Source organism: Silurus aristotelis, assembly GCF_946808225.1.
Source record: "Silurus aristotelis genome assembly, chromosome: 13".
In the NCBI taxonomy this organism is placed as follows: domain Eukaryota; kingdom Metazoa; phylum Chordata; class Actinopteri; order Siluriformes; family Siluridae; genus Silurus; species Silurus aristotelis.
In genome coordinates, this window is record NC_139586.1 from 20,746,079 (window position 1) to 20,768,366 (window position 22,288).

Here is a 22,288-nt window from a genome sequence, read left to right on the forward strand (position 1 = left end):
ATTGTGCACAGAATCATTGTTATGCTGGAACAGGTTTTGGTCCCCTAGTTCAAGTGAGGGGAAAATGTAATGCTACTCTATCCAAAGAGATCCTGTACACATTTATCTGCCTCCAACTATGTGGTAACAGTTTGGTGAAAAATCACATAGGGCTGGAAATTTCTGGTGTAGCAGTACCTTTGGTTCAAATAGTGTATTATCATCTATCTTTAGCCTGGATTTAGATTTTTTTTTGTTGGTTGACTCCTAGAAATCACAACTCGATGATTTAATGATCAGTGTTTTAATATTCTACTATTTATACACAATATTTTACTACTAAGGATTACTGTACCAGTGTGCTTGTTTCTGAGATGAACACATGCCTCCAGGTAAAAATGTAAAAATCCACTATTTATTTTTTTTATTTCTTCATTTTGATGTTGCTGTTATTATGGACATTGTAATAGCTAAAGATTTTTTCACTGGTTCTATCAAAAGCCAATTTCTGGCTTTCCATATGCAAAACCATTGTCAAATGGCTCAAGTGTGGTTTAGGTAAAAATGTACACAACTTGTCATCTTGTTTGGTGGCTTTCCTCCATTTGTTTCATCACTCACTCATTTTCACATCCAGTTCCACACAGAAAAACCTCAGTAGAACTAAATCAAGATTTCGGAAACGGATCTGTTCACGTTTACATGGCCACGAGCTGTTGCACAAAAGAAAAAAAAAGAAAAAAAACATTTTGGTATGTCATTGGTGTTATCGCCAGGGTCAATTTTTCGCCAGGAATCTTAATTCCAAATGAGGTTTTTGTTGTTCTGTCTCCTGAAAACAGGCAGAATACAAAGCAGATGATGTTCGACACAAACAAGGCGCACTGGTCCTCATTTAATGGAAGTGAAAAACAGGTCTGCAAGTAAAAGTTATTTGGAATCCATTTGGTTGTTTTTCATTAAGCGTCTCCAGTATTATTTCTTGGCGAAGGAAAACACAAGCAATCATTCGATCGACAGCTTTCATAAAGGGGCATTACAGCCCAATTCTTTTTGCCATATGCTTGTCAGCAATGGGCTATTTACCTGAGACTGGTGTGTGTGTGTGTGTGTGTGTGTGTGTGTGTGTGTGTGTGTGTGTGTGTGTGTGTGATATTCAGTTCATTCTCTCTGACTGGTGTCTTTTTCAGGAATGACAATCCCAGATGACGATTCAGAAGCGGGCCAAACCAGTAAATATTGTCTGGTTGCAATTGGAAGACTTCAGGTATGTAAAGAGATCATAGAAGCTGCTCTAATAGCCCCATTTTTTTAAAATCCCAGGTTTCTCGGGCACCACTGACACACAGGAATGAGTTTTGGCGGTCACAGGGAAACTCTTAAGTGCATTACATCATACATTTCGGTGCACTGTGCATTTGTTTGGATGTACATTTACCACCACTATTATGTCCGCTGTATTATAAAGCTGGACAAATAGTTCAGTAGTTTATAATACCGTTACAAAAAAAGGTCTAAAAAGGAACAGATCTAGTATTTATCCATAAATAGGGAATTAAACACCATGAGCTGTGCCATTATAGGAAAATAATCAGTGACTGGATTGTGTCAGAAGTGTACGTATGCTTTGTAGAATCTTCAAAATGTTAATAATCTATTAAAAAAAATATATATATATATTTAGTTGTTTCCCAAACTGAGGATTTACATAGTTGATTCAGAATTTGTGGTCTAGTGGTTAGGATGCGGCGCTCTCACCGCTGCAGCCCAGGTTCGAACCAACCCCAGCCATTAGGGTTGCCAAGCCTTAGTGCCGGTCCCAAGCCCGGATAAATGGGAAGGGGTTGAGTTAGGAAGGGCATCCAGCGTAAAAATAATGGTCCGCTGTGGCGACCCCTAATGGGAGAAGCCGAAAGATGGTGTGAATCAGAATTTTCAAGTCTTGCCTATAGTCGAGTGGTAGTCAAATCGTGTTTGTGTGTGTGTTTGGTCGGGTGGTTCCACACCAGGTAGTCAACAAGTGTACCAGCTTTTAAATAAAGTGACAATGAAACTGACAATGTCTTTTTTATCTTTTTAAAGTTTAAATAAAAGGCAACATGGAGAAACATTCGTGAAAAAACAATACCTCATACCATTTTAAAGCCGTGATGTACAGAACATCACACATGCATTTTGGCTCAATAAATAAAAATAAATAAATAAATAACTGAAAGGCCACACTGCAGGATGTCTGCAAATCAAATTAAATCGGCTAAATTTCCTGTGCGAGTGCGCTGTAAATACAGCGCAACATCGATGCACCGAAAAACAATCAGAAATGAATATACAGAATTAAATTTGAATAGAATATACCTTTATAGAATCTCCCAGACATTGTTAAATATTCAAATCCCTGCCTCCGAAATGCTCCTGTGTCGATCACGGATCGTGGATATTAAAACTTAAATCTGTCACAGGGGGAATTTATTCACGCGCGTGAAAAATATTTCTTAAAAGCTTCTTTCTTTTTGCAGTTCTACTTACAACATTATTGTTATAGACTGTATATTAACTTTTTGGGAGAAAACTGGTAGTTTTATGTGAAATCATACATTGAGCACCCCCATATAACCAAAATGGAATGATCCTTGTTTCATAACACCTTCGTGAAGATTTGACTGTGAGATTGGTAGTCGTATCAGACTAATCCTATAGAAGCATCTTATCTATTTGGGGTCACCCCAATAATAATAATAATAATTTTGAATTACCCTTCAGAAGCTACTAGATGTTTCTGAGACAAAATAGAAATAATGTAGAACAATTCTCATGCTAATAATGCATTTTTTTTACCTTCTTAAGGATCGATGAATATTTGAACCTTTGTGATAGTTGTGTATGACTCTCTCAGTCTTGTATGACTGTGAATGTGGTATTAAAAAAATCATATTAAAAAGGTGATAACAAGGAAGCAGAAATATGAAGCACAAAGTTTTGGGGTCACATGAAATGAGTGTGTGAAAACGTATATGCATATAAGGGTTTCGACTAATGGATGAACGTGAAAGATCTCCATGCAGTCCTTTCATCTTGTTTCATCCATACATCTTTTATCTTCTCCGAACCAGCCAGGGATGATTAAAGCCAGAAAAAAAAATATTTCTCAGGCTCCCATTCATATGGATGCAGCAAAAAGCAAACATGCTGCTTTTGTGAATAAAATTCCTTAGTTAGATTTTGTGGAAATGAATTGAATGAAGTAGTCGATGAAATAAATGAAGAAAAATGAAACAATTGAATATAATACACGACATTTGCACATTGAAAGATTTGTGGTTTTGGCCTGTGCCTCTACACAGTTTAAAAAAGCTTGCAGTATGGTATTATTAAGGGATAATTCATGCCTAATCGTCGGTAACATGCTTTTAATGCACGACACAGAAGGCCGAATTACCGCCCAACTTGTAGTGGAGAATGGTAGCCTCTCCAGAGTGTATTAAAATGGTGTAACGTGCTTATCAGTGGCTTATTAATGGTCATTTGCCATCAATGGTGTTTGCAGTGCAAAATGAACTGAATGGATAAAAATTCCGATTGTGTTTTGCCTGCTTTAAATCATGCACAGAGATAAAGTGGTGCAATAAGATTACATTTATTTAAATAAATTTAAATAAATAGTTATTTAGGTGAGAGTGATTGTGTGTGTGTGTCTGTGTGTGTGTGTGTGTGTGTGTGTGAAAGAGAGAGAAAGAGAGATTGTGTGTGAATTACATTTGTCTGTGCTGTTTCTTTACTTCTAATGAAGCTGTTATAATATTTTTTAGTTTAATGTCATATTCACCATTTATCCAAATTCATTTTGTACCTTTGTCAAACTTTTACCTCAGTAAGTTCAATTAGAAAATGATTACATTTTATTGTTAATGTTGATAACATCGTTGTCTCAGTCTGTATGCAACTGTGCCTTCCAGCCAATCAGATCTGAGTAATTAGACAGCCCATGGTATAACAAGTAATATCTGTTTGTATTTTTTTCAAAGACCATGTTGATTCATTTTTAATAGCAGCAGTATTCCTGCTGAAAGGCAAATAAGTTTATATTAATTCTCTACTTCTGTTAGGGTTTCTATAGCAACAGCTTCTTCACAGGGACTTGTATGGCAGACAACACTTCATTTACATCCGATAATAAAAGGAATGTGTTATTTTACAAATAAAGTCCGTTGTTGATGTGGTGAGGTCCTCATTAGGGAGAATGTTGCATTTTTAGGTCTTATACTTTTAAAGGTGTTTTTATCGATGCTATTACAGGAGTCAGGCTTGTTTTTGCGGGTGTTCCAGAAGACTGTCAATATGAATGGATAAAAAGTGTGAAGTGCCATACTGTAATAAGAAAATATAATCTTTGGAGAATTGGTTTGAGAGGAATAAAAAATATGGAACATGCCGTCCTAGGACAATAACCAACTTTGGTATTTGTGTTTTTTATTTCATACTCAGCACTTTTTTGCATTTTTTAAACTAAATTTAGGTTAATATGTAGCCCTGTGATGTAGCACGATGTTTAGGTAGACGTGGTTGCAAAAGCTGGTTCATAAATTTTGACTCTAAAATCAAGGCAGACAAATCCTAAACCAAAGGCAGGGTCATAGTCAAAGATCAGCAGAGGTCAGCAGATGAACAAATAGGGCACACAGGACTAGGCAATGGTCAAACCAAACACAGGTAGTCCCTGACTTATGAGATGCATAGTATAGTCTTTATTCGTCACATATACATTACAGCACAGTGAAATTATTTTCTTCATATATCCCAGCTGGTTTGAAACCTGGGGTCAGAGCACAGGTTTAGCCATCATACAGCGCCCCTGGAGCACAAAGGGTAAGGGCCTTGCTCAAGAGCCCAAGAGTGGCAGCCTGGCAATACCCAACATTCAGTTGCAGTGGCAGTTTGTGGCAGTATGAACCCCCAACTTTCTAATCAGTAACCCAGTGCCTTAACCACTGAGCTACCATTTTGTTTTGTATAGTAGCTAATTAACTTTCCCCTTACGGATTATGAATGCATTTTTATATTGTCCTAATTTTTGCTAGGTTATATCATGAAAATATAGGCCAGACCTGAGCAAACTACGGCCCGCGGGCCACATCCGGCCCTTTGGACGTCTCTGTCCGGCCCGTGTGAGGCCAATCATAAATTACAGGGATGCACCGAAAATTCAGCCACCCGAATTTTTCGCCCGAAATACCTAAATCACCGAAACAACACGGCAATTGTAATCCACAGATAGCGATTTGCAAAACATGCAATGCTGAAATTAGCAAAATTAAAAAAAAGTTTCTCCACGTCGGGTTTAATTTATCACCTGAAATCCAAACATCCCAACATCAGAAAAGTAAAGTCAATCCGAGCATGCGCACTCCGTCTGTAGAGGACGTTTTTAAAAAGGCAAGAAAGTTTTCCAGTGATGGTGCCAAGGCAAAAGGCATAACACAAAAAAATTATGAAATTCATTGCCTCAGATCAGTGGTCGCCAGTGGATCGACGGGTTGATCTTTAAAACATTCCCTGTGGATCCTGAAAATAAAAATTAATCTAATATTATATTATTTATTACACAGCTCTTCTTAATGCTGTAGATTAGAACATTCCTTTCACTTGAATGGGCTTCCAAACATTCGGCGGTCAATTATTTTCGTTTAACAGACCGTTGCTAATAATAATTGACCGCTGCCTGTCTGTCAATACTATGAATGGTAACAAATAAATAACAATAATTTATAATAATAAATAAAAAACTTTTGTAATTGATTTATTCTTTGAACTGCAATGCATTGACTATAGTGAGGTTAGTACACACTCATAGCCATAAATGCAATGGTTCTAATAATTGACAATATTTTCTTTCGGTGTTTCGGTTTTGGCCTTGGTTTCCTTATTTTTGGTTTTTGGTTTCGGAAAAGAATTTTTATTTCGGTGCATCCCTAAAATATTATCTTTGGTGTGGCCCTCTGACACAATTCAGGTTTCTCATGTGGCCCCTTGTAAAAATTAATTGCCCACCCCTGATATAGGCTGATACTTCTGGGTTAGGGTTAGGGTTAGGGTTTCTGTTTTATAAATTCAGTTTTTTAATTAATGTCAGTTCTATTTGTATAGCACTTTGTTGTAATTGACAGCTTCAAAGAAATAAATGGAAAAAGTATAGCAATTCTAAGTTTATTAATTAGTCCCTATATGTTTATTTCTAATGAGCAAGCTGGAAAAGATGAATATTAATTTTGCCTTGTTGCTGTTAAAGGTATATAATTTTAACAGCAAAAAATGTACAGCTACATTTGAAGTCCTCAGTCCTTCATGATGGTTGAAGGCATGTAGTTAATGTTAAAAGCTAAAAAATAGCTCTTGTTTTGTACATTTCTTTAATATAACGGTGATAATTTGCATAATTAGCAGTTAACGCACTGAAGGCTTAGTATATTAAGTGTGCCAGAGACTTTATGCAATGAAAAATGTATTTCTCTTTCTCATCCCTCAATTCTCAGGTGACCAGTTCTCCGGTTTCTATGGACTTGAACGGGCTTTCGGTGCCCACAGAGTTTTTGTCTCGTCACAACTCGGATGGCATCATCACCTTCGTGGATCCCCGCTGCATTAACGTGATTGGCTACCAGCCACAGGTGAGAACATTTCCTCACTCAACAAAGTGATGCTTAACATTCAGTCAGCCTGGAGATACTACGTAGCTCAAAGGAGTAGATAATTGTGAAATCTGGGATGCGGTTTTGATTTCATCTCAAATCAGAAGCCAATCAGTTAATGAAATGCAGATGAACTGGCTCATATGTTTTATATTACTTTTGGATCCCTTGGGAAGCAGACTTCAAGATGCTTCACTATTCACGTGCTAATATTAATATTACATATGGAATTTAATATTCTGCTGCAGATGAAGTATATCATTCTCGTTGTATAAAAGACCGTGCTAAAATCGAGTGTAATATGGCTTAAATTAGCGTGTTTACTATTCTTATTTTTTATTACATCTATTTGGTTTGAGCTCAACTTTCAGGAATTTGATTCATATGTCATCATGGATTAATATTCGTTCGTAAATCATTTTTTTATTTTAAGTATTGTTTTAAGAAGGGAATTTCAGTGTGTGTATGTGTTTTTCATGTGTGTGTGTGTGTTTATGTGTGTGTGTGTGTGTGTGTGTGTGTGTGTGTGTGTGTGTGTGTGTGTGTGTGTGTGTGTGTGTGTGTGTGTGTAAATATGAGTAAATATTAGTGTATTAAATATTCAAATTGGTAACACTTCCTATCTATCTATCTATCTATCTATCCTCTACTTTTCATTTAGAGTTAAGTCCTATTTTGCAGCAGTTTTAGTAGATATTATATGTTTTGCACTAAGACTAATGATCTCTCTAAGAAGAAACCTCTCTATTGATTTACATTTAAAATCAGAGTGATGTTCATTCATCAAGGCTCTGACTTAAAATGGTATGCATGTGTAAAAATGTGTGCTAAGAAAAATTGTGCGACCTTATTCAAAAACTGTCACAAGAATTGAGTAAAGATGGATGCAAAGAGAATGAAAAACCAAAGGAAGATCAAAGACCAAAAACCTGAGTAACCATTAGTAATTATTAATCAGGAAAATGTGAACATTCAAGGTTCCATTGTTGGGAAGTGTTGCCCATTTAGTTATAGTTTGTTCTATACATAGAGTTTTCAGACGCTGTTGAAGATTCCTTAAAGAAGCAGAGAATATTGACTTTTGGGTCAAAGGAGAGCAGAATAAAGGGATGGCAAGAGTTCAAATAGATTCATTAGCACCTGCATCTAAATTCACTTAGGCTGAAAAAAGAATTCACGAACATGAATGTACGCACAAAATAATACAACTGAAGGGCAGGTATTAATATAAATAAAAGTAAAATAGCAAAATGAATTAATAATGAAAAAAAAAAAAGAAATTGTGTCTTACTATATTAAAATATTATTTCATATATATATATATATATAAAAAGGACGTTTATTACCACATGCTTATAAATAGATGGAAGTGTACAGAAATGCTGCTGAAATCGTAGACTGTCTCATGCTCATCCAATGATTCACATTCAACAGTATATACCGAACATCCCTTTTAGCATACTTCATTTTAATCATACTGTTTGACCTCATGATATACAATTTTATCATTTATCTTCTGATTATACATTGATACCCAGATAAGGATGGGTTCCTTGATGAGCCTGGTTCTTTTTAAAGTCGCATGTCAGGGAGTTTTTTCTAGCCACAGTTCCCTCTGGCTTGCTCATTAGTGATTCATGTAATTTAAGGTGAGGGGATTTTCTAAATTAAGTTCTTTTTCAACCAGTCATGAAAATTATACTTCTATATGCAATTACGGAATCAGGTCAGATTTCTATCTAGTCGATAGATTTTGTTTCATATGGACATTCAAGAACAGCCTGTGAAAAGGTTTTTATTCACATTCTATGTGTCAGGCTGCAGACGCGGAAGCAGATAAAGTCCAATCATGTTCTTTATTGAGGTGCAAAAAACAAAACACTCATACACCAATGAAAACAAAAGCAAACCCAGACATCCGCTCGTAACGAAGTATCCACTATGAGCGTGAATGTCAAACGCCTAATCCCAATGCAAGTAAAGCTTTCGGCAATGAGTACTTCAATAAGGAAATGGAGTTCGGAGAAATAGCCAGCGGTGAATCCCGGCGTTTGAGCAGCCACGCGATTTACCTGCATGACAATACAACGACCGACAGCCTGTGACTCAAGAACGTGAGTTTATGTAGTCTGATCTTTCATGAGCCACAGCTGTCGGTAATCTTGGGAAGCAGCGTGACTGCTATCGAGGGGGGCGTGGCAGGGTGGATCTCTGACAGCTACAGACGGGGGCGTGGCAGGGTGAATCCCTGACAGCTACAGAGGGGGGCGTGGCAGGGTGAATCCCTGACAGTACCCCCCCCTCCAGGGGCGACACCTGACGCCCCAAAACCCACCTATGCCAGGCGGGCCAGGGCACTCCGAGGAAGGCCTCCTTAGACGCCTGGGAGCAACGCCGTCAGAGGGACCTGGAGGACCGACGTCGCCGTCAGAGGGACCTGGAGGACCGACGTCGCCGTCAGAGGGACCGACGTCGCCGTCAGAGGGACCTGGAGGACCGACGTCGCCGTCAGAGGGACCTGGAGGACCGACGTCGCCGTCAGAGGGACCTGGAGGACCGACGTCGCCATGCGGGGATCCTGTGGGCGATCCGTCGTCCTGAAGAGGACCTGGGGGCGAGACGTCGCCCTCTGTGGAGCTTGGATGCGATCCGTCGCCCTGCGTGGAGCCTGGATGCGATCCGTCGCCCTGCGTGGAGCCCGGGGGCGAGACGTCGCCCTGCGTGGAGCCCGGGGGCGAGACGTCGCCCTGCGTGGAGCCCGGGGGCGAGACGTCGCCCTGCGTGGAGCCCGGGGGCGAGACGTCGCCCTGCGTGGAGCCCGGGGGCGAGACGTCGCCCTGCGTGGAGCCCGGGGGCGAGACGTCGCCTTCTGTGGAGCCCGGGGGCGAGACGTCGCCTTCTGTGGAGCCCGGGGGCGAGACGTCGCCTTCTGCGGGCGCTGGAGACGAGACGTCGCCTTCTGCGGGCGCTGGAGACGAGACGTCGCCTTCTGCGGGCGCTGGAGACGAGCCGTCGCCTTCTGCGGGACTGTGGGGTGAGCCGTCGCCGTCGGTGGAACCCGGGGGCAGCGGTTCAACTTCCCTTTTGCAGTCCTGGAGCCGGGGTGAGTGCACAGGGAAACCCCTGGGCGTAGGGGCGCTCCTTGGGACCCTTAGGAGCAGATCGGAGCCCACTGAGCAGCCTGGAAATGAGGTGAAGCCTGCCTGGAGATCCACGAGCGGAGAAGGGCTCGCCTGGAGGTCCACGACATCAGTGGAGCTCTCTTTGGGACACTGAAGCGGAGACGAGCTCGTGGGGTCGCTCGGAGGCGGAGACGAGCTCGTGGGGTCGCTCGGAGGCGGAGACGAGCTCTCGGGAGGAGCCTGGAGCTGGGTGGAGCTCTCTGGAGGGACCTGGAGCTGGGCGGAGCTCTCTGGAGGGACCTGGAGCTGGGCGGAGCTCTCTGGAGGGACCTGGAGCTGGGCGGAGCTCTCTGGAGGGACCTGGAGCTGGGCGGAGCTCTCTTGAAAATCCTGAGGCGGAGCCGAGCTTTTCGTGGGCATGTCGCCTTGGAAGGGGCTCTGGGATGTGGCGTCGTCTGGAGAGGGACTCGGAGGAGTCACTTCGCCTTCTGTGACCGGAGGTGGCGGCGCGGCGCTCTCATGAAGACTCTGTGGCGGCGCGGCGCTCTCGTGAAGACTCTGTGGCGGCGTGGCGCTCTCGTGAAGACTCTGTGGCGGCGCGGCGCTCTCGTGAAGACTCTGTGGCGGCGCGGCGCTCTCGTGAAGACTCTGTGGCGGCGCGGCGCTCTCGTGAAGACTCTGTGGCGGGAAAGCACGCTCCTGGAGACACTGTGGCGGCGTGGCACGCCCACGGGAACCTCGGAACAGAGCGGCATGCCTGTAGAAGCTCTGTGACGGCATGGTGTGCTCGCCGACGCTCGGAGATGGTGTGGTGCGTCCACGAGAACCCCGGAACACAGCAGCACGCTGGTAGAGACCCTGAGATGAAGCAGCCCTTTCATTAAAACATTGGGGCTGAGCTGCAGGCTCATGGGAAATCCGGCACGGAGCCACGTGCTCTTGAGAACCTTGGAATGGAGCACCTTCCTCCTCAAGGGAACTGTAGTGGAGATCCACCACCTCTATCCCCAACTTCCCCAGAAGCAGCCCGCTGAATTGGGCGAGTGAGCCGAATTTGCCCCCTTTGGCGCTCCATAGTGAGCTGGCTTTGGCAAGAACTTCACCAGACAGGAGGGAAATACAGAGGGCAATCTTGGCTCGTTCGGAAGGAAACCGGGAAATGTTAACAGCCACATACTCGCCGATGCCTTGCAGAAATCCGCCTAATTCGTCTTTTTTCCCCGAGTAACGAGCCGGTAATCCCCTCGCGCTCTCTGAGGGGCGTGGCGCAGCCGCGCTCTCATGATCCGGCTTCTGTGGATCTGATCCGCGAGGAGCGGCACTGAGCTTCCGGAGGAAATCCGAAGCCGGGTTCAGCTGCCGACCCGTCGCGGTCGGAATCGCGGAATGGCGAATCCGCGTTCGGTATAGGTCGGTCGTTCTGTCAGGCTGCAGACGCGGAAGCAGATAAAGTCCAATCATGTTCTTTATTGAGGTGCAAAAAACAAAACACTCATACACCAATGAAAACAAAAGCAAACCCAGACATCCGCTCGTAACGAAGTATCCACTATGAGCGCGAATGTCAAACGCCTAATCCCAATGCAAGTAAAGCTTTCGGCAATGAGTACTTCAATAAGGAAATGGAGTTCGGAGAAATAGCCAGCGGTGAATCCCGGCGTTTGAGCAGCCACGCGATTTACCTGCATGACAATACAACGACCGACAGCCTGTGACTCAAGAACGTGAGTTTATGTAGTCTGATCTTTCATGAGCCACAGCTGTCGGTAATCTTGGGAAGCAGCGTGACTGCTATCGAGGGGGGCGTGGCAGGGTGGATCTCTGACAGCTACAGACGGGGGCGTGGCAGGGTGAATCCCTGACAGCTACAGAGGGGGGGCGTGGCAGGGTGAATCCCTGACACTATGCCTTCTTCATAAACCTCTGTCTCACTTTTTTTAATATCTGTTTTACTTGACTTTCCACAGCTATCAAAAATAATATTCTGATGCAAAAAAACATTTCATTTACATACATATACGTATATGTGCATAAGTTCTGCAGATATTACCTACTGACTATATACCTACCTACCTAAGGTTATCCATTTGGCTGAACTTTATTGTGGGTCTTGGCAAATCACAGCCCTATTGTATTAACAAAAGAAAGAAAGTAATTTAAAAAAGAACCATCTAAAAATATATAATACATATACAGTATATTGTGTTATACTACTCATAGATTGTTGGATTTCCGAAAGTTTTTCTAAAGCTCATCCAACTGGGTACTGCTCCGTTTCAGGATTTGCTTGGAAAAGACATTCTGGAGTTTTGTCATCCTGAGGATCAGAGCCACCTAAGGGAGAGCTTCCAACAGGTAAGGTTGAAACTTAAAATAAAATAAAATAAACTGAAGGCCTTTTTCTTCTGTATCTCTGTAACTAAAGACACATTGCAATCCATAGAAGCTAGTGATCTAAGAAATAGCAGGTTGAAAGAGTACTATTACAGTGAGGAAAATAAGTATTTGAACACCCTGCTCTTTTGCAAGTTCTCCCACTTAGAAATCATGCAGGGGTCTGAAATTGTCATCGTAGGTGCATGTCCACTGAGAGACATAATCTAAAAAAAAAAATCCAGAAATCACAATGTATGATTTTTTAACTATTTATTTGTATGATACAGCTGTAATTAAGTATTTGAACACCTGAGAAAGTCAATGTTAATATTTGGTACAGTAGCCTTTGTTTGCAATTACAGAGGTCAAACGTTTCCTGTAGTTTTTCACCAGGTTTGCACACACTGCAGGAGGGAATTTGGCCCACTCCTCCACACAGATCTTCTCTAGATCAGTCAGGTTTCTGGCCTGTTGCTGAGAAACACGGAGTTTGAGCTCCCTCCAAAGATTCTCTATTGGGTTAAGGTCTGGAGACTGGCTAGGCCACACCAGAACCTTGATATGCTTCTTACAGAGCCACTCCTTGGTTATCCTGGCTGTGTGCTTCGGGTCATTGTCATGTTGGAAGACCCAGCCTCGACCCATCTTCAATGCTCTAACTAAGGGAAGGAGGTTGTTTCCCAAAATCTCGCAATACATGGCCCCGGTCATCCTCTCCTTAATACAGTGCAGTCGCCCTGTCCCATGTGCAGAAAAACACCCCCAAAGCATGATGCTACCACCCCATGCTTCACAGTAGGGATAGTGTTCTTGGGATGGTACTCATCATTCTTCTTCCTCCAAACACGTTTAGTGGAATTATAAACCAAAAGTTCTATTTTGGTCTCATCTGACCACATGACTTTCTCCCATGACTCCTCTGGATCATCCAAATGGTCATTGGCAAACTTAAGACGTGCCTGGACATGTGCTGGTTTAAGCAGGGGAACCTTCCATGCCATGCATGATTTCAAACCATGACGTCTTAGTGTATTACCAACAGTAACCTTGGAAACGGTGGTCCCAGCTCTTTTCAGGTCATTGACCAGCTCCTCCCATGTAGTTCTGGGCTGATTTCTTACCTTCCTTAGGATCATTGAGACCCCACGAGGTGAGATCTTGCATGGAGCCCCAGTCCGAGGGTGATTGACAGTCATGTTTAGCTTCTTCCATTTTCTAATGATTGCTCCAACAGTGGACCTTTTTTCACCAAGCTGCTTTGCAATTTCCCCGTAGCCCTTTCCAGCCTTGTGAAGGTGTACAATTTTGTCTCTAGTGTCTTTGGACAGCTCTTTGGTCTTGGCTATGTTAGTAGTTGGATTCTTACTGATTGTATGGGGTGGACAGGTGTCTTTATGCAGCTAACGACCTCAAACAGGTGCATCTAATTTAGGATAATAAATGTAGTGGAGGTGGACATTTTAAAGGCAGACTAACAGGTCTTTGAGGGTCAGAATTTTAGCTGATAGACAGGTGTTCAAATACTTATTTGCAGCTGTATCATACAAATAAATAGTTTAAAAATCATATATTGTGATTTCTGGATTTTTTTTTTTAGATTATGTCTCTCACTGTGGACATGCATCTACGATGACAATTTCAGACCCCTCCATGATTTCTACGTGGGAGAACTTGCAAAATAGCAGGGTGTTCAAATACTTATTTTCCTCACTGTATATACAATGTAGTTAGTAAAATACTGTGAATTTTGTGCACAAGCCTATCCTGAGGTGATCTCTTGTGCATTTGTCTGTCATTTTTGTTTGGTGTCCCTGGGAAGTGTAGCCTTGGCAATGCCTTGCAAGAATGGGTTTAGTTTAGTCACACAGAACGTATACAGAATTCAATTCAGTTTTCTGTATATACTGTAATATGTATAAGCAATAGACATGGTCACAAAGCAGCTGAGCAAAAATTCCAGATAGACATCCGCAGCCAAGCAAACTAATCCCTGCCACAACAACCAACAGATAAGCAAAATATTGATAAAATATTTTTTTTTATATAAATTTAATTCATTTGGATGCTGAACATTATGTTCATTATTACCTACTGTGATACTGCATTTGTAACAGTAGCATATTGTCTAGCATGAGAGGTAATTTTTTAGCCGTCTGTAATGTTGGCTGCTTCGGTAACATGCTTTGGTGTGTTTTTTTTAAATCCCGGAATGGGATTCTACTGATGCTATGCAAAGATAGAAAGGTGTCACCTTTTCACTGTATTGAAACCTGGTGTTAAGATGGATGGATGGTTATCATTCCACACATTCCTAGCACACCACCTCTACCCTCGGATAAAAGTATGATTCAGCAGAGCTCATGCATATAAAATATTCTGCTATCAAACTTCCACTTTGATTTAAGTCCTGTTTTTAAAAGCCTTCAAAGCAACCGCCTCTGTATGATTCGATATCGCTCTTCTCTGGAGTGTATCAGCTCTGGGTGGATTTGGATTTGTCGCGTTTGCCTATTTGATGTTTAAAAGCACATGAAAGACTGAGAAGGAGCAAGCAGTAGCAGTTTCTCCACTGAGATGCTGATCATTATGTGGCTCAGGAAGATTACAGCTTAGCAAAGGAAGCCAAATGTGACATGAGTGGAGGGAAAAGAAGTATTGGTCTTTTTTTCTTTTTGTCCTCTTTTCTATCTCCTTTATTAGGTTATTTCTATTCTTTCTTTCTTACATCATCTTTAGTTGCTAATTAAACCAGGTGGTTTCTCACATACTCAGCTTGACCCTTTTGTTTTCTCTATTTTTGCTGTTTTGAGCCCATCTCTGACTCCGTCTTTTGGCTTTTCGCCTTACTGTGTTGCTTCGTGGGGTTTTCTCAGTGAACCCTGCTCCTAAGCTCTATGTCCTGTTAGATCTCAGTTCTGTGCTGGGGTGATTCTCACTGGAACTTTGCAGGAAATCCTGGCAGCTCATAGCTTGATGAAAAGTTTCTTTTCAGACACAATTGGCCAGCTCACAGTGCTACACAACCTTTAAAGGTTTCTCACAGTCAACTATGCTCGAGTCACACCCTTGCTTTAGTGGAAAATTTCACTGTAACTGTGTACCTAAGAACTGTTGCTGAAATCATTCTAACTGTTGTGTGCTCATTTGAGTCCAATTCATGGCTTTTTTTCTGGTTCCTCTCAAGGTCCGTCCTCATGTTTCATATACAATAGAGAAATCAAATAAATAAATAATTACACTAGCAAGAGGTAAAACAAGTCGATATATCCCATATCAGTGTCAAACCTTCCTTTTAGCTGCATTGTGAAACTAAATTATAAATGATAGATTCTAATTATACATTTCATGTAAGTTAGTTGGTTCAGTGAGGTGACAAATCATATTGATTAGCTTCCTCAGGTTGGACACATAGTGCAAGCTTGTTTTTACCAGAACATTTTACTAATGTTCTACTCTCCTCTATGAGTCTTATTCCAACTATCCTTGGAATAGGATTAGTGTGGAAAATGTAAGGTTGTAAAGGTGATTTTAATCTAATAAAAGCTAGCATTTTAACAAGTTGCAGTATTGCTAAATAAAAGCCATGCAAGCATGCTAGCTGAGTGGAAGTGCAGTTGGATACCGACTTTTATTGTTACCATGGGCCTCATTCTCCAAACCGAATATGGTCTGATTTATTCGTAAGTCATTCATGCATTTACACATGAAATTTGGTGTTTCTGAAAGTCCTGTACATTTGTCTTCTATGTTAAATTTGCTTGTTTGAATTAAAATTAAAAGGCTTTTTAACTATTTGTGTAGCCTACACATTTATTTGAATATTTGATATAATTTGTTTGTATTTTATAAGAGAATATAAGGGGATATACTTTAGAATATAAAATATATTAAAAAATATATATATATCTAAAATAACATATCTTTTTATTAGGATGATATACTTTATATTTCAAGCAGCTTAATCTTTTATTCACTACAGACCTTTACTCAATAGTCTCCACTGCAAGGACTAGCTATAATACATTTTTATGCATTTTTACGGGAGAATGTTGACAGATCTATAAAAGCTGAGCCTTGTTTATAGTTCAACACCAGACAGTTGCTCCTCGAGTCTGATTGAAGAGAACTACACTGCTATTGCTTGTAATTAAATAATAAAAAAAAATAAAGCTTTAGATCAGTTTTTCTGCACTTGCTTTTCTATTATATATGAACCTATTTAATACTGCTCATTTCAAATAAACAGAAACAACATGCTTGATGTTTCATTCAAAGTGTGCATACCATTATTGAAGTATACCGTTATTGACTTGTGGAACCGTACTTTCTTTTTCTCATTGTTTCCACCTCACCATACTTTCTTTAAAAAAGACTTGAATGGCCGTCATCCAAAACTTCACACAATAACAGTTCAGAAAACTTGAGACCGCACACATGTAGTAGAACCACATTCTCACACTCACTACCCTTCACAATCAAGTACATCATGTCCAAAGCTTTAGTACAAGCTTCCACTTAAACAATGACAGCAACTTCTACATGAGCTGGCAGGTAAAGACATTATCAGAAGCCATGACAGAAAAGATTATGTGTTTTTCTTGGCATCAGGTTCCAAAACCTCTCATAATCAATGCCAAAGATTTTTTCTACTTGGACAGGAGTGAAGTTGGAGACTCCTTCAAAAGTTCTTTGGTTCTCATTTTAGATACAGAAAGAGAATCAAGGGACAGATATTTCTTTTCCAAACAGTGTTCAATGCTTTCAATTTACAACCTTTTATACTAATGGCTTCCCCTTTTCTCTGGTGTTCACTTCCTGGACTTCTTTAATTCCAGGTTTGTGTACGATATATCGCCTCATTTTGTTGTCAGACACAAATTGCATATTGTACAAGAATGAATTGATTGTTAGTTGAAATGGCTGGTCTTGGAACACATAATCTGACAGCCAATAATGGAGACATTATATTATTAGATTGTCTGAGCATTCATCATGTTAATTAATATAATGTTACTAGGATACATGCTTGGCCACTGAAATAGTGAAATGGAAGGCTACCACACAGTCTAATCCACAGAAATAATATCCTTATTTCTTTTGATAATTAGACATTTTCCGGTGTTCTCTATAACCTAGTCACAAACAACTTTGAAGTCCTCTTCTTCACTTTTTGAAAGCATATTAACATTGCCATTATTGTACCAAGGCCTTGCTTCTGTTTATGCAGCACAAGCATGGACTGCACTGACTGATGACTTAAGCACAGCATAGAGATTTTATTTAATCTGATAGAGTGTGACAGGTAATAATCATAATAAGACTGCTGAAATCACAGTGTAATGCAGGCTTAATCTGACAGTAATGAGAATAATAATGAGGGCCATGTACAGAATGGGATTAGAGGTATTACTGTTGAAGCTTTAAGCAGAAGTGGGGAAGAGCTGAGATGAGTTTTAATGGGTTTGACCTGCAGACAAACTAGGGCACAAACAGGAAGTTAATGTCGGAGGAATAGAAAGGCTGTGGTCCATTGGGCAGCGATGAAAAGTCTTTAAATGGCCCCAAATGGAGCTTTTTGACGGGGACAACTGGTTTTATACCGAATTGGAAAAATGCCTATGTGACCTAAATGTAGGTCAAGTTCAGCAAATAATCTCCAAATATAGACATGCCTGTGGGTTTGTTTGTGTCTATAATTTTCATGGGTCAGACCTCAGCTGTAAAAATTTAAGTAAACTTATAAATGAGTTTTTTTTTTTTTTATTATATTTTTTGTTACTTTTTTGTTTCTCACATTTCAGTTAGAACTGAGTTTAGTAGTCAGGACAGTACCGAGTACAGACCGGAGAGGTTAATTAGTCATGCTTACTAATGTAAATAATCATACTTATAGTAGTTTATAATTGTGGCAGAATCGGTAGAAACAGTGCAAACACAGCACTCTTTTTTTGCTTTTTCTATTCAAAAAGATTCTTTTATTAATACATCAATAATGTTAAAGTGCTATTATTTATAAGTACAAGACAGCTACAACAGAGGTTTTAATATTATCAACAAAAAAAGAGTCTCTGACTCACAGAAAATTATTGCAACTAGAGCTCCAAAGTTGGCTAAAATGCCTGGCTTCTGCTGTCTGCTAACCCTAACCCTATACTTTAGGTGACATGGGCCTGGGGCTAGTGTTGTTACAACACTAATGAAGTGCTCTATTTCATATACCATGCTTGTGTATCTATGTAACCTATGAATGGCATCTTCATGAAAGAATGCAATCATGTGACTTGTGTGCTTTCGGTATATGTTAACCTGTTTAGAACAAAAATGAAATAAAATAAAATGCTGACTTTTGCTATGCGGTACTTACATTTGCATGAAGCTTACTAACAAACCTTGTTTGATAATTTACTAGACTACAAATGGTAGCTGACACAAGGTCGAGTATGGCAAGCCGGTTTAGCTGGATATGGACAGAATACAAACACAGCCAGTGAGTCACAAACATGAGGGGAGACTCAGTGATTTTCCAACCATTTTCAGTCATTTCTCTTTTCTAAGAAAGCACCTAAAATAGTTTGTTGTGTTTGTTCCATCAGCAATGACTCCAGAGTTACAGCCAATCGAGATCATTCTGATATTTGATGGTTGACCGAAGCTCTTGAACCGCCTGATTTCATACCTTGTGCTATTGACGCATGTTTGGCTGATTGAACAGTTGTGGAAATGAGCAGGTGCACAAGTGTTCAGTTATAAAGTATCTGTGGTGAATGTGGCCTCTCTGCCACTTTCTGAAAGTAAGGTGGAACCTTGGATAGGATGGCTTTCAAGTGAAAAGGAATGCTACAGTTTAGTGCCTTTAGTAACCATAGGCTTTCGATTACTGTGTGGTCTTATTGCCTTTTTTTTATTTTTTACATTACTTAGACTTTTGTTTTTTTACATTTGGTTTGTTTTTTTGTTTATTTTTTGCTTTCTAGTTCCTTAGTTACCTTGTGGTACCTTGACATTTCGGGTATTATCGGGTTTGGAACTCTGGCTGCTTTTCTACTGATCTTCCTGTATTAACTCTGTCAGTTATCTGGCTCAAGCTCTGGATTATGGTGATGACAGATGATTATGGCAAGCTGGCGGTTGCAATTCACTGGTTAAGGTTTTGTGCTTATGACCACATAGTTGGGAGTTCAAACCTCTAGGGTTAGGGTTAGGGTTTTCATCTTTGACAGCTCTTGTGTTGCAATTGGATTTGGCTACAATTCAGATGCTACCACATGAATAATATTAATGTATTGAAAAAGACTATAGAAAATAGTTTTTGCAAATATGACTCCTTAGATATACTCCAAATATGGCTTAAAAAAAGATCGTTCCACACTTCTTTATTTGGGTGCCTGGTTCAAATTCGGTTTTGAGTTTTAAAAAGACCTACTTTTAATGGACTGAGTGAGGCTATAAAAAAAGATCAGTCTCTTATTTTTGTCTTTACAAAAAGAAAGAGCCTTATGACAAAAAAAATAAAAATTCACCTTTGGCCAAACATAATGTGCTGTATACACTCTTTCTTCTGTCTCTGTGGATGGTGGGTTTTTCTCCTCACAGTCTGGGGTGTGGTTAGCCATTTAGTTTGTTTAAGCAAGGCATTTTTCCCGAGATGCAAATGAGCATTGTTTTGACAAAGAAAAGTAGATTTGCTATGTTATATTTTTGTTGATGAAAAAAACAGGCTTATTAACTTTTTCCCTTTTTATTTAAAGCAATAGGAAACATGAGGTGATTTTGCTGATGTTTGTGGTCTCAGCATGGAAAGAATGTAGACTTTAAAGAGTGCTGTGAGGTTACTAAGATTAACTCTTGGCTCAACATTCTGGGGTTATTATGGTTTATTTCAAGGTCATGTTAAAGGGGCCAGAATGGAGAACAAGAAACTGCAGACTTTACATTACAATTTGTATGCCTTTGTGTGTTCAGTTATTAAGCTCTTATTTTTATAACACATTTGTACTGTAAGTGAGTAGAAGTCTAATTGTTAGATGATGGTGACTAACAGGATTTTCCTTTAGAAAGACATTAGATAAATTATACACTAATCAGACATAATATTATGGGCAGAGGCACCCTGACTTGTCTGTAGCTATGCAGTCATATATGCAACTGACACTTTTCTATTAAAACCAAACATTAACTTCTTCAGCAGTTTGGGCTACAGGAGCTTGTCTGTTGTGCCAACTTTCGCTCCCCACGTTCATCAATGAGCCTTGGCTGCCCATGACCCTGTCCCTGGTTCACCACTGTTCCTTCCTTGGACCACTTTTGTTAGATGCTGACTACTGCGGACCAGAAACATCCGACAAGAGCTGCAGTTTTGGAGATGCTCTGACCCATTCGTCTAGCCATCACAATTTGTCAAACTCGCTCAAATCCTTACGCTTGCCCATTTTTCCTGGTTCTAACTCGTCAACTTTGAGGAGAAAATGTTCACTTGCTGCCTAATATATCCCACCCACTAACAGGTGCCAGAGATAATCAGTGAGATGATGAGATAATCAGTGTTATTTACATCATCTGTCAGTGGTCATAATGTTATGCCTGAAAGGAAGCTCTTTGTAGATGTCCTAGTGAAGGAGTGGTGATTTCTTTACCTGTTCCAATTAAGAAAGTGTGACTTCTGTACCCGTCTCATGGAAAGAGGCATGGCTTTCCTATCTATCACAATGAAGGACACGTAGCTTCTGGACCTTTCCCAGTGAAGGAGGCATGGCTTCTGAGCATGTCTGAATGAATGAGACCTGGTGTCTGAACCTGTGTCAGTAAATGAGGTGTAGCTGTCAGTACTATCAGTACTAGTGAAGGAAGCATGGCTTCTGGACCTGTCTCTGTAGGCATTTCTGAACCTTTCTCAGTGAAGGAGGCATGGCTTTGGTACCTGTCCTGGTGAATCTGTTTTGGAAACACGTCCTCTTTGTATCTTTTAACACAGTAAACGGGCATGTTGCCTCTGTGTCCGTCAATTTTATGTCCTCCCAGTTTTCAAAGCAACACTTAAACAATTTGTATTTTTTTCAATATGGAAACAAGATATGTTGTGTCATGGGACCTTCACATAATGTCATGTTAAATAGCTTTCAATTGCATCATACAGTAGAATAGGTAAGTATTTAATTCAGCTGCTGTACATTTGCTAAACATTAAGGATGGAATGATATTCGCCCGATAGCGCAGCATCTGAATGTATTTGAGATATTTTCTATCCATCCTAGTGACACATTCAAAGCCCGAACATATGTGATGCCGATTGAAACAACACAGGTCCCATGCATAAGCACAATGTGCACTTCATCATTCTTCTGATGATCATTCCGTACAAATAAAAGTGAGATCGTGCAGAGAGTCAGTTCGTTCAGGAATATGATTTTAATCAGATGTTTGAAGATCTGGAATTTTTTTGTCATATTAAAAAGAAAAAAATCGAATTATGATTTCCAGGATAACAATGGACTGCTGATAATATCAAGATGTGCTATGTGTTGTTTGTTGTTTATGTGTTACATGTCTCGACTTTTCAGTTTCATATAGAACATGATTCTATGAGGTGATTTGTAAAACTGTTTTTTATCTAACGCATGTTTTTTTTTACTAGACATTTGTTCCTTTGTTTCTTTGCAGGTTGTGAAGCTGAAAGGTCAGGTCTTATCAGTCATGTATCGTTTCCGGATGAAGAATCGTGAATGGATGCTGATCAGAACGAGCAGCTTCACCTTCCAGAATCCATACTCGGACGAGATTGAGTACATCATCTGCACTAACACAAATGTCAAGTATGTGTCGTTTTTCCCCCCTTCTACTCACTCTAAAAAGACATTCATGTCTATAGCGTGGAACAGTGAAGTCTTTTATTTGGTTCAGACAGTTTGACAGGTGGTGTTTGCTCAGGAGTGCAACAAATTGTGGGTCTTGATCCTCTTTCAAGTGGACTATGGTTCACTTTGTTGATGCTAGTGTCTTTGTTTTACAAAAGTCTGGACCAAAAAAATCTTTTTGTATATAGTAGATAGGCAGTTTCAATCAGAAGGCAACAAAAAAGATATTTATGGACAACATTTGTGGAGTGAGTGTTGCTTATTCGGGATCCAGGAA

At 40.4% G+C, this 22,288-nt stretch overlaps 2 protein-coding genes across 6 annotated transcripts in view; one reads left to right on the forward strand and one right to left on the reverse strand.

Annotated features, from left to right (window-relative positions):
* Positions 1 to 22,288, forward strand: part of arnt2 (aryl-hydrocarbon receptor nuclear translocator 2) — a 129,618-nt gene that overhangs the window by 54,484 nt on the left and 52,846 nt on the right. For all 5 annotated transcript variants that reach the window (XR_014536402.1, XM_083559156.1, XM_083559158.1 and 2 more), the window contains 4 exons: positions 1,170 to 1,246; positions 6,507 to 6,641; positions 12,065 to 12,139; positions 21,818 to 21,969. Coding sequence is in view for 4 of the 5 variants with exons in the window: in XM_083559156.1 (XP_083415282.1) it covers positions 1,170 to 1,246; positions 6,507 to 6,641; positions 12,065 to 12,139; positions 21,818 to 21,969 (439 nt within the window). In the remaining variant the exon portion in view is untranslated. The remainder of the gene's footprint in view (positions 1 to 1,169; positions 1,247 to 6,506; positions 6,642 to 12,064; positions 12,140 to 21,817; positions 21,970 to 22,288) is intronic.
* stard5 (StAR related lipid transfer domain containing 5) overlaps positions 1 to 22,288 on the reverse strand; it is a 423,751-nt gene that overhangs the window by 21,800 nt on the left and 379,663 nt on the right. The gene's annotated exons all lie outside the window — the stretch shown is intronic.